This window comes from Gossypium raimondii, chromosome 8, assembly GCF_025698545.1.
Source record: "Gossypium raimondii isolate GPD5lz chromosome 8, ASM2569854v1, whole genome shotgun sequence".
Lineage (NCBI taxonomy): Eukaryota > Viridiplantae > Streptophyta > Magnoliopsida > Malvales > Malvaceae > Gossypium > Gossypium raimondii.
In genome coordinates, this window is record NC_068572.1 from 51,312,503 (window position 1) to 51,325,256 (window position 12,754).

Sequence of the window (12,754 nt, forward strand, 5' to 3'; positions counted from 1 at the left end):
AGGTAATATTCGGTATTTTGAAGATTTAAAACATTGTGCCCTAACTCACTGGGTGTGGTGTTTTATTTCTTTGAAATAAGAATGTCTTATTATTTTGATTCATTCATGAAATAAAAAGTTTCCTTTTAAAATCTTTCAAATTTTCGACACCAAGGCATTAAAAAAATCAATTTGGTACCAATTTTGGGCGTTACGAGGGTGCTAATCCTTCCTCGTATGTGAATCGACTCCGGACTCATTTTCTCAAATTTCGTAGACCAAAATTATTTTTAAGGTGAGCCGATCACACCTTAATAAAGGATTGGTGGCGACTCCAGTTTTTGTTTTTTAAAAGTCGACAACTAAATTTTTGTTTTCAAAAAACGGTTTCGACAGCCTTCATTAATTTTACATGATTTTATGCTTAACTTCACTTACCAACATAAAATATAAAAAGTCACATAATTTTTATATACTGGATCGACATTATATATTGTCAGTATAATAAGACGCAAGTTAGAATCTTTTTATTTAAAAATTAAATAAGAGTAATAAATAGTTCTAAATATTATATAAAAATTAGATACAAAATAAATAGATAAAAGAGAATAATTATAAAAGACTATACTTAGATCACAATTTCTAAAATCTTTTTGAAAATTACATACATTGTTATTATTACAGTTTTGTTACAAAAGTACAAAAATTTATTTTGTTACAATTTAATAAAATAATGGTGGTCTTTCAAAAAATATTTAACCAAAATCACATTTGAGGCTTGGTGATGAGAATGTTGAATATGTGTTGCTAAACTCCTTTTCCTAGTAAAAGGAATTTTAAAGTTTTGGATGTTCTAGTTTGTGAAATTTAAAATAATTTTATTCTTTATTTTTCAGTATTTATAATTCTTTGCTTAATTACAAATATTAATGTTTATTGAATATAGGGCTCGTATAGATAACTTAGAATATTTGGCTTATCAATTAGAATTACTAAATTCATAATTGTTTAATTATTCTTATAACAACCCAAAAGTCAATATAGTGTCAATAAATATAGTTTTAGGATTCTATTTTTGTAAATTGAGCCCGTAAATATTATTAATTATTTATAGGATTATTTTATAAGTGAATTGAATTCGAATTAGTAATTTGGCTGAATTAGTTATTAATTAAGGTTTAAGGATTAAATCATTAAAATTTAATTATTATATTTTTTTATAAAAGATTTGAGGACCACAATGGTTATTAAACCATTGTTCTTACAAAGCTGGAGTTATACCGTATAAAACATTAAAATAAAGGGGAAGATGATAACTATCATCTTTTTCATTTCTTCTTTCCTTGGCCCAACCTAAAGAGAAGAAAGGGTTTCAAGTTATTTCAAATTTCAAACCTTCGATTGGTAAGTCATTTCAGGTCCATTTATCGTGAATTTTATGTTTTTGATATCATATTATTGTTAAAGTTTTCAAAAATTGTCATTAATAATTTATTGAAGTTTTGGTGCTAAATTGTTAAATTTTGAGTTTAAATATAAAAAGATTAAGCTATAAAGTTTAAATGTTAATTTTGTATCATAAGGACTAAAGTGAATTATTTGTAAAGCTGATATGAGATTTTGATAAAAATAGATAGTAGAGAGTTTATAGAGGATGAGACTGAAATCGGATTGGAAAACGAAACTCAAATTTGAAAGATATGGCTATTTCAGTTTTAGGGACTAAATTGGATAAAATGCAAAAATTAGAGAACATTCAAAAATAAAATTAAACTGATACATGCTTATAAGAGGATGATATAAGATGTTTGGAATTGATAAATTGATCTGATTTATTGTATAGATCAAGAATTAGATAACTAGAGATAATCGCGGAAAAACTAAAATTATCGACTAGTACTCCCTGCAAATTCAACTTGTTTGTTGTTTTTGTAAATTAAGTTCATATGGTATGATTGTATTTGAATTATGAATTTGTATATGTTTGATAGCAATTTGAATATGATTATGATTATGATTATTGACTGTGGACAATGAAATGAGAAGAACTTACTCAAATCATGGAAGAGCAAGTACAAATTTGAAAATTCACCAAAAATTGTACAAATCGATTTAGAGGTTGAATAAAACATGAAATTAAATCTTATTGAGCCTAGTTTTGTATAAAAGCAACGGTGTAAGAAATGGAGTTGTAGATTATGAGATATAATAATTTTTATGAGATAAGGTCAGAATGATTTTGGGTTCCCTTGTTCTAATTTTGAAAAATCATTATAAATTGTACAAAAATTTTTAAGATATTAAATTTATATTTAAATGCTTTATGAGTCTATTTTCAAGAGAAACAAACAGAAACATCATACCAACCCCATACTAAGAGATAATTAATTTTTAGTAAAGAAAGGTCGAAGCTTTCAAGCAACAGAACAGGGGCAAATTTGAAGATTTTACTGTACTGATTGGATAAAGTAAAAATTCTTAAATTTTTATGGTAAAATATATTTGAGTCTAGTTTTAAAAAAAACAAGCGGATCTTAATTTTGAATTTTGTAGCTCAAGATATAAATAATTTAATGACTATGACACAAGTGGACAACTTTAATATGAACTTATTAGTAAATAGTGGAATTATAATTACTGTTACATATAAACATGTTATACTAAAGCTAAAGATTCTAATATATATACATATAGGATGCGGAATGAAGAGGAGGAAATAATAGAAGAGTTATAAAATGAATTAATAGTTGATTATGATTGATCAAATCATATTGGTGTGAACTTGATTGATTATTGAGATAAAATGTTAAATTGAATTAAATTGAAAATATCATAACTTTGTGAAATTTGTTTGAAATTGAGACGAATCATGCTATGCTATGTATGTAATGATATATTGATTGATGAATTGATGATATTGAGATCGATAGAATGAGAATAGAACTTATAATGAAATTGAATTATTGGTTGATAGATTGGAAATGATGAAATGTAAATCAAGTTCAATCATACATTGGAAAATGATTACCCTATTAATCGATCAGGTGAAGTCAAATATAGGGTAGATTGAGGTGAGTTACTTCGATTATATGCCGATGAGCATTAGACGCATTTTCCTTCAGACATTCAAATGAGTGCTGGTTACAAACTAATTACTCCAGAAGTTTTGATGAGGCACCGTGTGCCAAAATGTTACTTCGACTACGTGCCGATGAGTGTTGGGCACAAATTATACTTCCTATCACACCAATGAGTGCAATCTATTTTTTGGGATTATCCGATGAGGCACTAGATGCCAATTTTAAAAAGAATTGATCGTAGTCGCTCCGATGATGAATGTGGTATTCTATAGTTTAGGCTCGGTGATCGGGTCGAGTGTAGGATGCTACAATTCTAATACCTTATAACGAATAACATGATTGGATATAAACTAGATACGCAATTTATATTGTGGATGTGTAGTTTAGTTTAAATGAATGCTACTTGTTGAATATAGTGGGAGGTTGGGTGTTGTTTATTTATTCAGTTTTAGAATAAATGACAATCATAATCTATTTACCGAATTTTTAATGAATAAGATATGAAAATAATAAGTTGACATGACATAATAAATATGATAATAAGTTTGCCAATTTAGATTTCAAAAAAAAAAAAACTGAACTTAATGAATTTAACAATTATTGTTTGGTTTAAAAATTCAAAAGTACATAAATTAAAATGACCAAATTAAAAATATGTATTAAACCAACAACTTTTATAAAATACAGGGACTCATAGAAATATTTAACTTTTTGTTGAAAAAAGATTAAACATAAATTTCATAGCCATTGGCGTGATGCAATAGCAGACAAACAATATATTGAGGAGTATGAATCAACATTCTTAGATCAATCTATCATGCTATCCGCTACTCGATTACCTTTTAGATAAATGTAGTTATTATAATAGTTAAAAGATTGTCTTATTGTAATTACAGTGAAACTCTTTTAAATCGATTTTGAAATTTTATTTTTATTAAATGATATTTCATTTAATTTGTGTGATTGGTGATTATTTGAAAAAAACATATGTTTGGTGGCAATTTATGATTTTGTAACAAAATTTCTAGTCAATTTATTCGTCAAATTTTATTAATAAAATAAGATTAATCAATTCTAGAAATTTAAAACTTTTTTGGTATGATTCGATTCAAATAAACCGGTTTGAGAAAATGAAAATATGGATCAAGTACTGACAGAAAGGCCAGGACAAGGCATGTGTGGATCTAAACGTTATAAATATCATTCTTCTTATTGTAAAATATGCGAAAATGATAAATACAAATGCAGAATATTAAATCTGAGGTGCTGGTCGTATTTGAGTAACAGTGGGGACACAACATTTTGGTCCGAGGCAAATTAAGGATTTAATAAGTAAGGAGAAGCAAGTGACCACATCTTATTCTAAAACCCATCATTACTAGTATAGACAGGTGTCAAATGACCAGTGGAGGCTCCTAACCTTTGTCCTCATTCACAACAGCCAAGAATTTTCTGTTCTCTTCAACAGATTGCTCCACGTTTCTCCTCTTATTCTCCATTACTAAAAGATATTTTTGCTCTCAATCTCTAGTATAAATGTACCAAAAAATGATCCATCGAACAGAATGAAGGAATTCATTTTCTCATTTTCTGATCTCTTTTATTTTTCTGCATATGCTCAGTATTTAGTCTATGTCTTACACTTTTCTTAACTTTCATATTTTACCATCTTTCTTGTTTTTCTCTGCTATCTTACCACCCAATGTGCAGCTGAGAATCGCCAAATAAGAATATAACTTTTTTAAACTTTTTAAACCTAAAAAAAAATGTTAATTAAGAGGGAGGTTGTCTGATTCCTTATGTGATGCCTTTATTAATTTGTTCCCCCAAATTTTGACAGTCATGATAATACCTTGGAATATAGCTTTTTGGTGGTGCCTCAGAAAATTGGCCTTCGCTTTTGTAATTTATTTTCCGTCAGCTGATTCTTTATACCAATTCTTCGTACGTGACTTCCTTGAGGCATCAAAATATTAGAGGAAAACCAACTTACAAGAAATAAAGTCTGCATCTCTAGTCTTAAACCAATAGCTTAAACAAATAATTTAGTCCCCGAAATAACTTACGTGTAAACTTCCAAAATAGACCGGCAGATATAGACACGAGTCTTCCAAAAACTGAAGGGAATGTTTACAAAAGTCATACACAACATTTATTAACATAATACAATAAATACAAAAAGATGTAAATTAAAGATGTAATAAGTACTGAGACAATAGAATAGAAAAGAAGAGAAATCAGATAATCAAAAAGAGAAGCAAGTGACCACATCTTATTCTAAAACCCATTATTAGCTTAATTCATATTTTACCATCTTTCTTGTTTTTCTCTGGTATCGTACCACCCAATGTGCTGCTGACTACCTACCGTACTTAACAAATAAAAATACAACTCAAACCATTATTATTATTATTATTATTTTCAAAAATTCACACCTGTAATCTAATTGCCAAGATTTTGAAGAATAAATATTCAACATCAACTTGTTGTACAAACATGAGCCAGCAAAAGAAAACAGAAAGATTAATGATAGCTCTCAGCCCCAATTTTTGACAGTCATCTCATGGTAGTGCTTTAGAAGATAGCTTTCTGGAGGTGCCTCAGAATATCGACCTTCGCTTTTGTTATTTGTTTATACCAATTCTTCGTACTTGACTCCCTGGAGGCATCAAAATATTTGAGGAAAAACAACTTACAAGAAATAAAGTCTGCATCTCTAGTCTTAAACCAATAGCTTAAACAAATAATTTAGTTCCCGAAGTAACTTACGTCTAAACTTCCGAAATAGACCGGCAGATATAGCCACGAGTCTTCCAAAAACTGAAGGGAATGTTCACAAAAGTCATACACAACATTTATTAACATAATACAATAAATACAAATATCCCATATATATTCAAATAAGTATGTTAAGGACGGCGTCAATAACAAGGGTCAGCATACCGTACACCGTTTACGATCCTACATCTTCATCCAAATGCAGCATCTTTTCCCTCTGCTTTGCTATAAATATGGGGTATTCTAGTTTCTTAGCTTCCCATCTTACCTTAAACCTCATTCATCTTCATTCTAATTTTTAAGTTTTCTTGGTTTCATTTGGTAGCAGAAACATGGGGTTCTCGCTCAAACTTCAGTATTACTGTCTTGTGTGTGTCATGGTGCTATTACCTGCACTGTGTTACTCAAAGGACTATTTCGTGAAGTCCAGAGCAACTTACTATGGCAGTTCCGACGGCTTAGGCACTACAAGTATGTACATTTCTCCAATAATACAGATATGCATGTCTATTTTATTACTAAATATTTGCATATATGAGCTAACAATCACGTGAATCTAGGTGGAGCTTGCGGGTTTGGAGAATACGGAAGAAATATCTCTAGTGGCAATGTCGCTGGGGTTTATAGGCTCTACAAGAATGGAGTTGGCTGTGGTGCTTGCTATCAGGTAAATCTTCAACACCCTTAAATTATAATATCGATATTATGTATATATATATCTTGATCACAAATGTTGTTTCTCGGCTGGTTCTTTTATGTTGCCAACTAATGATGTTTAAATGAAATAACCCCGTCAGGTTAGGTGCACAACAAACCCTCAAATCTGTACTAAGAAAGGGGTGAACGTAGTGGTGACTGACTATGGCCAAGGCGACAACACCGATTTCATCCTCAGCCACCACGCATATGAAGCGATGGCACGACCAGGCACCGCGGATCGTCTGCTTGCTTACGGAGTTGTTGACGTGGAATACCAAAGAGTTCCCTGCCAATACGTTGGTCATAAGATCCAGGTTAAGGTTCATGAATATAGCAGAAAACCAGATTACTTGGCCATTATAATGTTGTACCAAGCTGGTAAAAGTGATATACTATCCGTTGATATTTGGCAGCAGGTAATCAATCAAAGTGCTCTAACTCTATGCCAACCTTTGATGTTATACTGCTATTAAATGGAATTGAAAGTAACTAGTTTTGATGGTAAAATGTAGGGAAAATGGGTAGAAATGAGAAGGTCATTTGGGGCAGTTTTCGACATGCCAAATCCACCATTGGGAGCCATCAGTTTGAGGTTCAAAGTGCAGGACAACGCCGGCATCAAATGGCCAAAGGCTGTTATTCCTCGTAATTGGAAAGCTGGAGTTGCTTATGATACCGATATTCAGCTTCAGTAAACCACAAGTCTCAACTATGGTTGCTTTGGTTTTGTTATTACGTCAGTAAGTGTTTGTTTATTATATTTTCTTAAAAATAAAGTGTGTATTAATTTATAATAAGACAGCAAGCAAAGTGCTCAAGCTTTTGCTTTGTGCTGAATAAACCCAAAAGGTTGGGTATGTGTAGTTTCCCTGATATATTTATTTGTGTGTAATCAATAAACTTCTCTTTTGAGAGGTATTTTCCTTATGTTTTCTGTCTACAATCTTCCACAAAATTAAAGAAATTATAAATATTTATAATGTTTTTATAGTTATCATTGAAAAGTTATAAATAATCCAAAAATTAAAAGGAAGAAATTACAGATGATGAATTATATCTCATAGTTATCAAATGTTTATCTCTTAAATGTTAATCAAAACTTGTGTTATTTAAATAACTATTTAATTGAATATTAATATATATTAATATTGCTAAGAGACGTGACTATTTAAATAAACGACTTTTTAATATAATATATAATTTAAAATTCAATTCGAAGGACATACTTAAAAAAATTCCAAAATAAATTTTTATTTAGTTAACCTTCAATCTCTTAATATTCTATTAATTATTCTATAAGAAATTACTATACAAGTTTCTTGTCAAATTCATATTCTATTATACATTATTTAAAGTGTGTTTGATAAATTAAAAAATTAATTATTAAAAATTAAGTATTGCATTTTATAAACAACTATTTGAATATAGCTATATTTTATAAATAAATATAAAATTTATATATAAAACTCAAAATTTAATTCAAAAGTCATACTAAAAAGTTGTAGTATTAGTAAATCTCCTCAGAAGTGATGTGTATGTGTAATTTGTGTGTAATTAATAAAAATTCAGTCTAACACAAAATTAAATTTTGTGATTTTCTCTCTCTAATAAAACCATAATAATAATATAATACTCTTTGAAGAGATAGTTTTCTTATATTTCTTTGTTCAATGTTCTTTAAAATTAAAGAAATTATAACAATAAATTTAATGTGTTTTCTAAAATATTTAAAATGTTTATAAGTACTGATTTCATTATAAGTGATAGTTTTATTTTTAATTGAAAAGTTATATATTTTGATTATTTGTTACCTTTTGAATTCAATAATTTGAGACGCGTCATGAGACGAATCTTACAAGTAGTAATACAATAAATTTCATACTAAATCAAAATCTAAAATATTATAAATATAGGCATTGATTATTGATTTGTCTAGTGTTTTTTGCATTGCCTTTATAAATCTCCTTTCACATGCATCATGGTGAACCCCATGTCCTTGGCAAACCGCAAAGATTGAAGACAATGCTTCAGCCATGAAAACAGTTGCTCAGCCATGAGGTGGGTAGGGGTAGGGGTCCGGGTCCTCTAAAATAGAAAGTTTTTTATTTAAATATTATATAATTTATAAAAATTTAAATTAGTAATGGTAAAATTATATTTTGGTCTTTTTAATAAAAATTTAATTTAATCATTTAAAAATTATAAAAATATAGATTATTAAAATAATAAAATTAAATTTTTATTATCATAAAAATATATAATTTAATTCTGAACTCAAAAAATTTTCTAACTCTATCACTACATGAAAGCATCATAGATGTGAGAATTAATCTCCACCCCACTACCAAGTACATGTCCTTGAACGCTACATCAAAGTTAACTTTTACCGCCGTAAGAGCTGGAAGAGATCATCGCATCACATTGATTCTCCCCATAACAAGTAATTTAGTTCCCAGCTCATCAAGTGGATCTTTGTGAGTAGCTTGTATGTAGACTGAATAGTGTTCTCCATAACATGTTTATTTCGAGAATTCCATAGGACCATGTAATCACCACTATATATGCTTCTGTTAATAGTTGAACTGCTTCCTATTACATATTCGAACCAGTCCCAAAATCTTGTTTCTTGTATGTTCCCTAGCCAATGTATTGAAAACCAGTTCCACACTACTTGTGCAGGGCCACTCTTTTGTTGTATAGGTTAACATAGGTTGGGATGTAATTTAGTAGTAGGCACCAAATTGTAATCTTAATTTTCCCCGGTAGTTGTAAATTCCAGAGCTTGTTGTAAATTTGTTTATGAGCCCCAGCATCATCAACCCCCATCGAATCCTCCAAGAGAAGCTTATAGTCGCTCCGAATTAAGTAATCAGCAGAGTTTTCAGCTTGCCACACCATCGAATCATCCCGTATATTCTTAGACAGATTGATGAATTTTATGTATCGTAAACATCAATTAAATTATTATGTATTATTATATATAATGTTTTTTATTTATTAATAATTTAAATATATAAAATCTTTTAATCTTAAATTTATAACATTTTCAAATAAAGATACTAAGATTTATTTTGCTAAAATAGAATTGCTTTATAAATCTTGTTTTTTAGGGAATATAGATATGGTTAATTCGTAGATAAATCTAATTATAATGAAAACCCGTCTATCTTAAGTCCATGATTAGCCTAATTAATATCGTACTTGTTTTTCTCTGGTATTTACAACCCAATGTGCTGACAATCGCCAAATGGAAGAACGGGAAGATGAGGTACCTACCCACCTCCACTTAACAAATAAAAATACTACTTAATTCCCTTTTTATTATTATCCACAATCATCCTATTGGAAATTCACACTTGTAATCTTGTTTCCTACATATACCTTTACATTTATTCAAACGTGCCAAGAATTCGGAAAAAAATAATCAGTCAACATCAATTTGTTCTACAAAGTACAACAAACCCAAGAGAACAGAAAATCAGTGAGTGCTCTTGCCCCTAATGTTTCAAGTCTTTAACTTCAAATTCTCCACCTCTAAGTGATAGTGTTCAGTGATCTTAGCTGCCTGCTTACTGGTTTCACAGTCATTGTAGTGCCTTACAAGATAGCTTTTTTGGTTTAGTCCCAAAACCAAGTCATGCGTAAACTTACAAAATGAACCTGCAGATACAGACACGAATCTTCCAAAAAGCGAAGGGAATGTTCACAAAAGTTAGGCAGAAGATTTGTTACTGTAATACATATCCTAACTTCAAAAAGGGGTCTTAAAAAGGGGGGGGGGGTCAATAACGGGGTCTACATAAGGTACATGCATTTACAATTTACACATCATTCATCTTAATTCAACAAGCCTTAAAAACCCATTTGGACTTTGGCCTAACTACTGCTAAGTAGTGGAAGAAAAAAGGTGTTTGCAATTTGCTCAACAGCAGCCTCTTTCCCCTCTGCTTTGCTATAAATATGGGATATTCTGGTTGCTTAGCTTCCCATCTTATCTCAAACCTCATTCAGCTTCACTCTCCTTTACTTTTAAGTTCTTTTCTTTGCTTGATTTCATTTTGTAGCCAAAAAAAAACATGGGGTTCTCACTGAAACTTCAGTATTGCCTAGTGTCTGTCATGGTGCTATTACCTGCAGTGTGTTACTCTCAGGACTATTTCGTCAAGTCCAGAGCAACTTACTATGGCAGTCCTGACTGCTTAGGCACTCCAAGTACATACATTTCTCCTATAATTCATATATGCTTGTTTGTTTTGTCATTAAATATTTGCATATATGAGCTAACAATCACGTGAATCTAGGTGGAGCTTGCGGATTTGGAGAATATGGAAGAAGTGTCAATGATGCCAATGTCGCCGGGGTTTCCAGGCTCTACAAGAATGGAACTGGCTGCGGTGCTTGTTATCAGGTAAATCTTCAACACCCTTAAATTATATGTATGTATGATTAATTATAGCTTTGGGACTATTCAAATTATAAACAAGTGGGTTGTTATTTTATGTTGCTGACTAATGGCACTTTGGTATTTGTTTAATGAAATAACTATGTCAGGTTAGGTGCACTAACCCTCAAATATGTGCTGATAATGGGGTGAACATAGTGGTGACCGACTATGGCGAAGGCGACAACACCGATTTCATCCTTAGTCCCCGCGCATATGCAAGGATGGCGCAACCAGACACCGGGGCACATCTGTTTGCTTACGGCGTTGTTGATGTAGAGTACCAAAGAATCCCCTGCCAATACAGTGGTTACAAGACCCAGGTTAAGGTTCATGAACATAGCAAATACCCAAATTACTTGGCCATTGTAGTGTTATACCAAGCTGGTAAAAGTGAAATCCTATCCGTCGATATTTGGCAGGTAATCAAAGTGCTTTAACTTTATGCCAACCCTTGATGTTTACATTGCTATTAAAAGGAGTTGACGTATTTAGTTTTGATGGTGATATAAATATGCAGGAGGATTGTAAAGAATGGATAGGAATGAGGAGGGCATATGGGGCCGTTTTCGACATGGCAAATCCGCCATCAGGAGACATCAGTTTGAGGTTCCAAGTGCGGGGCAGCGCCGGATTGACATGGGTGCAGGCACCGAATGTCATTCCTAAGTACTGGAAAGCTGGAGTTGCTTATGAAACGGACATTCAGCTTTATTAAACAACCTCAAAATAGCACTTGGTGGATTACTTTCTCAATTATGGTTGGTTTGTTATTGTTATCATGTCATTAAATGTTTGTTTATTATAGGACAGCAAAGTGCTCAAACTTGGCCTTATGCTGAATGAACAAAATAAAAAAGAGTTGGGTATTTGTAGTTTTGCTTGATGTTTGGGTATTGATTGAAATGATGAATAAAGTTGCTCCTTAGATATTTTCCTCATTCAATAATTTCAATCTTGCACTTTCTCTAAAATTGATAAACAAAAGTATTTTTTAAAATATTTTTTCACTATATTTTTTAAATCACTTTTCAACTTCAATAATAAATAGTCTTAAAATTTTTCTTCCTTTTACTAATTTTTAATTATACAATCAAGATATAGACGTATCATTATCTTTTAAACTTTTACTTTTTCTTTTTGACAAAACATTCAATAAATTTGATTCTAACCCTAAACTTATAGGTTATTTGAAAGCTAAAATATGCCATCATTCTCCTCTTCTTCACCAAAATAGAATTTAGTTTGTCATGAATTTAATTTTTACTATTTTATATTTCAAAATTCAGATTAATTTTATTATAAATTTTATTGCATAAATACAATAATAAATAAAAGACCTGTTAACTCATCATATGCGATTATATGTATAGGTTTTAAAAATTCATTATATACTGAATGTAATATATGAGTTTTTAGTATAATTAGTTAGTGTAGTTTAGACTTTTCAATTTTTAATTCATTTGTATTGTAATTTTATTTGAATATGTGTGTAATTATACGTGTTGTAGTGTAATAATTTGATTCTAGATGAATTTGTTATTTCATTATCAGTAAATTTTGTGAAAAAGGAATAGTAAATTAATAATGTAATGTGAACATAGGCAGGCCGCAATGTTTATATGTTTAGATGTGGTGGCGGTGGCCGAATGTTTTAAGAGCTAGGGCTCTGTGCGTTTGTTTGGGCTAAGTTCTCTGGCTCGCTTTGAGCCTTTGCAACCTTTGTATTGGGTCCAATTGCTGGTTGTACCTTTTTCTAAGATGATATTTCCTTTAT

At 30.6% G+C, this 12,754-nt stretch overlaps 2 protein-coding genes across 2 annotated transcripts; both read left to right on the forward strand.

The window, feature by feature from the left end:
• Nucleotides 1-5,981: 5,981 nt before the first annotated feature.
• On the forward strand, nt 5,982-7,419 carry LOC105792003 (expansin-like B1). The gene is made up of 4 exons (XM_052635393.1): nt 5,982-6,308; nt 6,398-6,504; nt 6,635-6,952; nt 7,049-7,419. The coding sequence occupies exons 1-4, from the start codon at nt 6,170-6,172 to the stop codon at nt 7,229-7,231; spliced, it is 747 nt and encodes a 248-aa protein (XP_052491353.1). The 5' UTR covers nt 5,982-6,169; the 3' UTR covers nt 7,232-7,419.
• A 3,101-nt stretch (nt 7,420-10,520) lies between these two features.
• LOC105792002 (expansin-like B1) lies at nt 10,521-11,918 on the forward strand. Its single transcript, XM_012620353.2, has 4 exons — nt 10,521-10,748; nt 10,838-10,944; nt 11,088-11,399; nt 11,498-11,918. Exons 1-4 carry the CDS (start codon nt 10,613-10,615, stop codon nt 11,693-11,695), a joined length of 753 nt encoding a protein of 250 aa, XP_012475807.1. The 5' UTR covers nt 10,521-10,612; the 3' UTR covers nt 11,696-11,918.
• Nucleotides 11,919-12,754: the final 836 nt, after the last annotated feature.

Excerpts from the sequence above, each read along its gene's own strand:
- LOC105792003 (XM_052635393.1), top strand. The coding sequence starts at position 6,170 with ATGGGGTTCTCGCTCAAACTTCAGTATTACTGTCTTGTGTGTGTCATG. Across the intron at positions 6,505-6,634 it reads GCTGTGGTGCTTGCTATCAG|GTTAGGTGCACAACAAACCC; the intron begins GTAAATCTTCAA and ends TAACCCCGTCAG. Across the intron at positions 6,953-7,048 it reads CCGTTGATATTTGGCAGCAG|GGAAAATGGGTAGAAATGAG; the intron begins GTAATCAATCAA and ends GGTAAAATGTAG.
- LOC105792002 (XM_012620353.2), top strand. The coding sequence starts at position 10,613 with ATGGGGTTCTCACTGAAACTTCAGTATTGCCTAGTGTCTGTCATGGTG. Across the intron at positions 10,945-11,087 it reads GCTGCGGTGCTTGTTATCAG|GTTAGGTGCACTAACCCTCA; the intron begins GTAAATCTTCAA and ends TAACTATGTCAG. Across the intron at positions 11,400-11,497 it reads TATCCGTCGATATTTGGCAG|GAGGATTGTAAAGAATGGAT; the intron begins GTAATCAAAGTG and ends ATAAATATGCAG.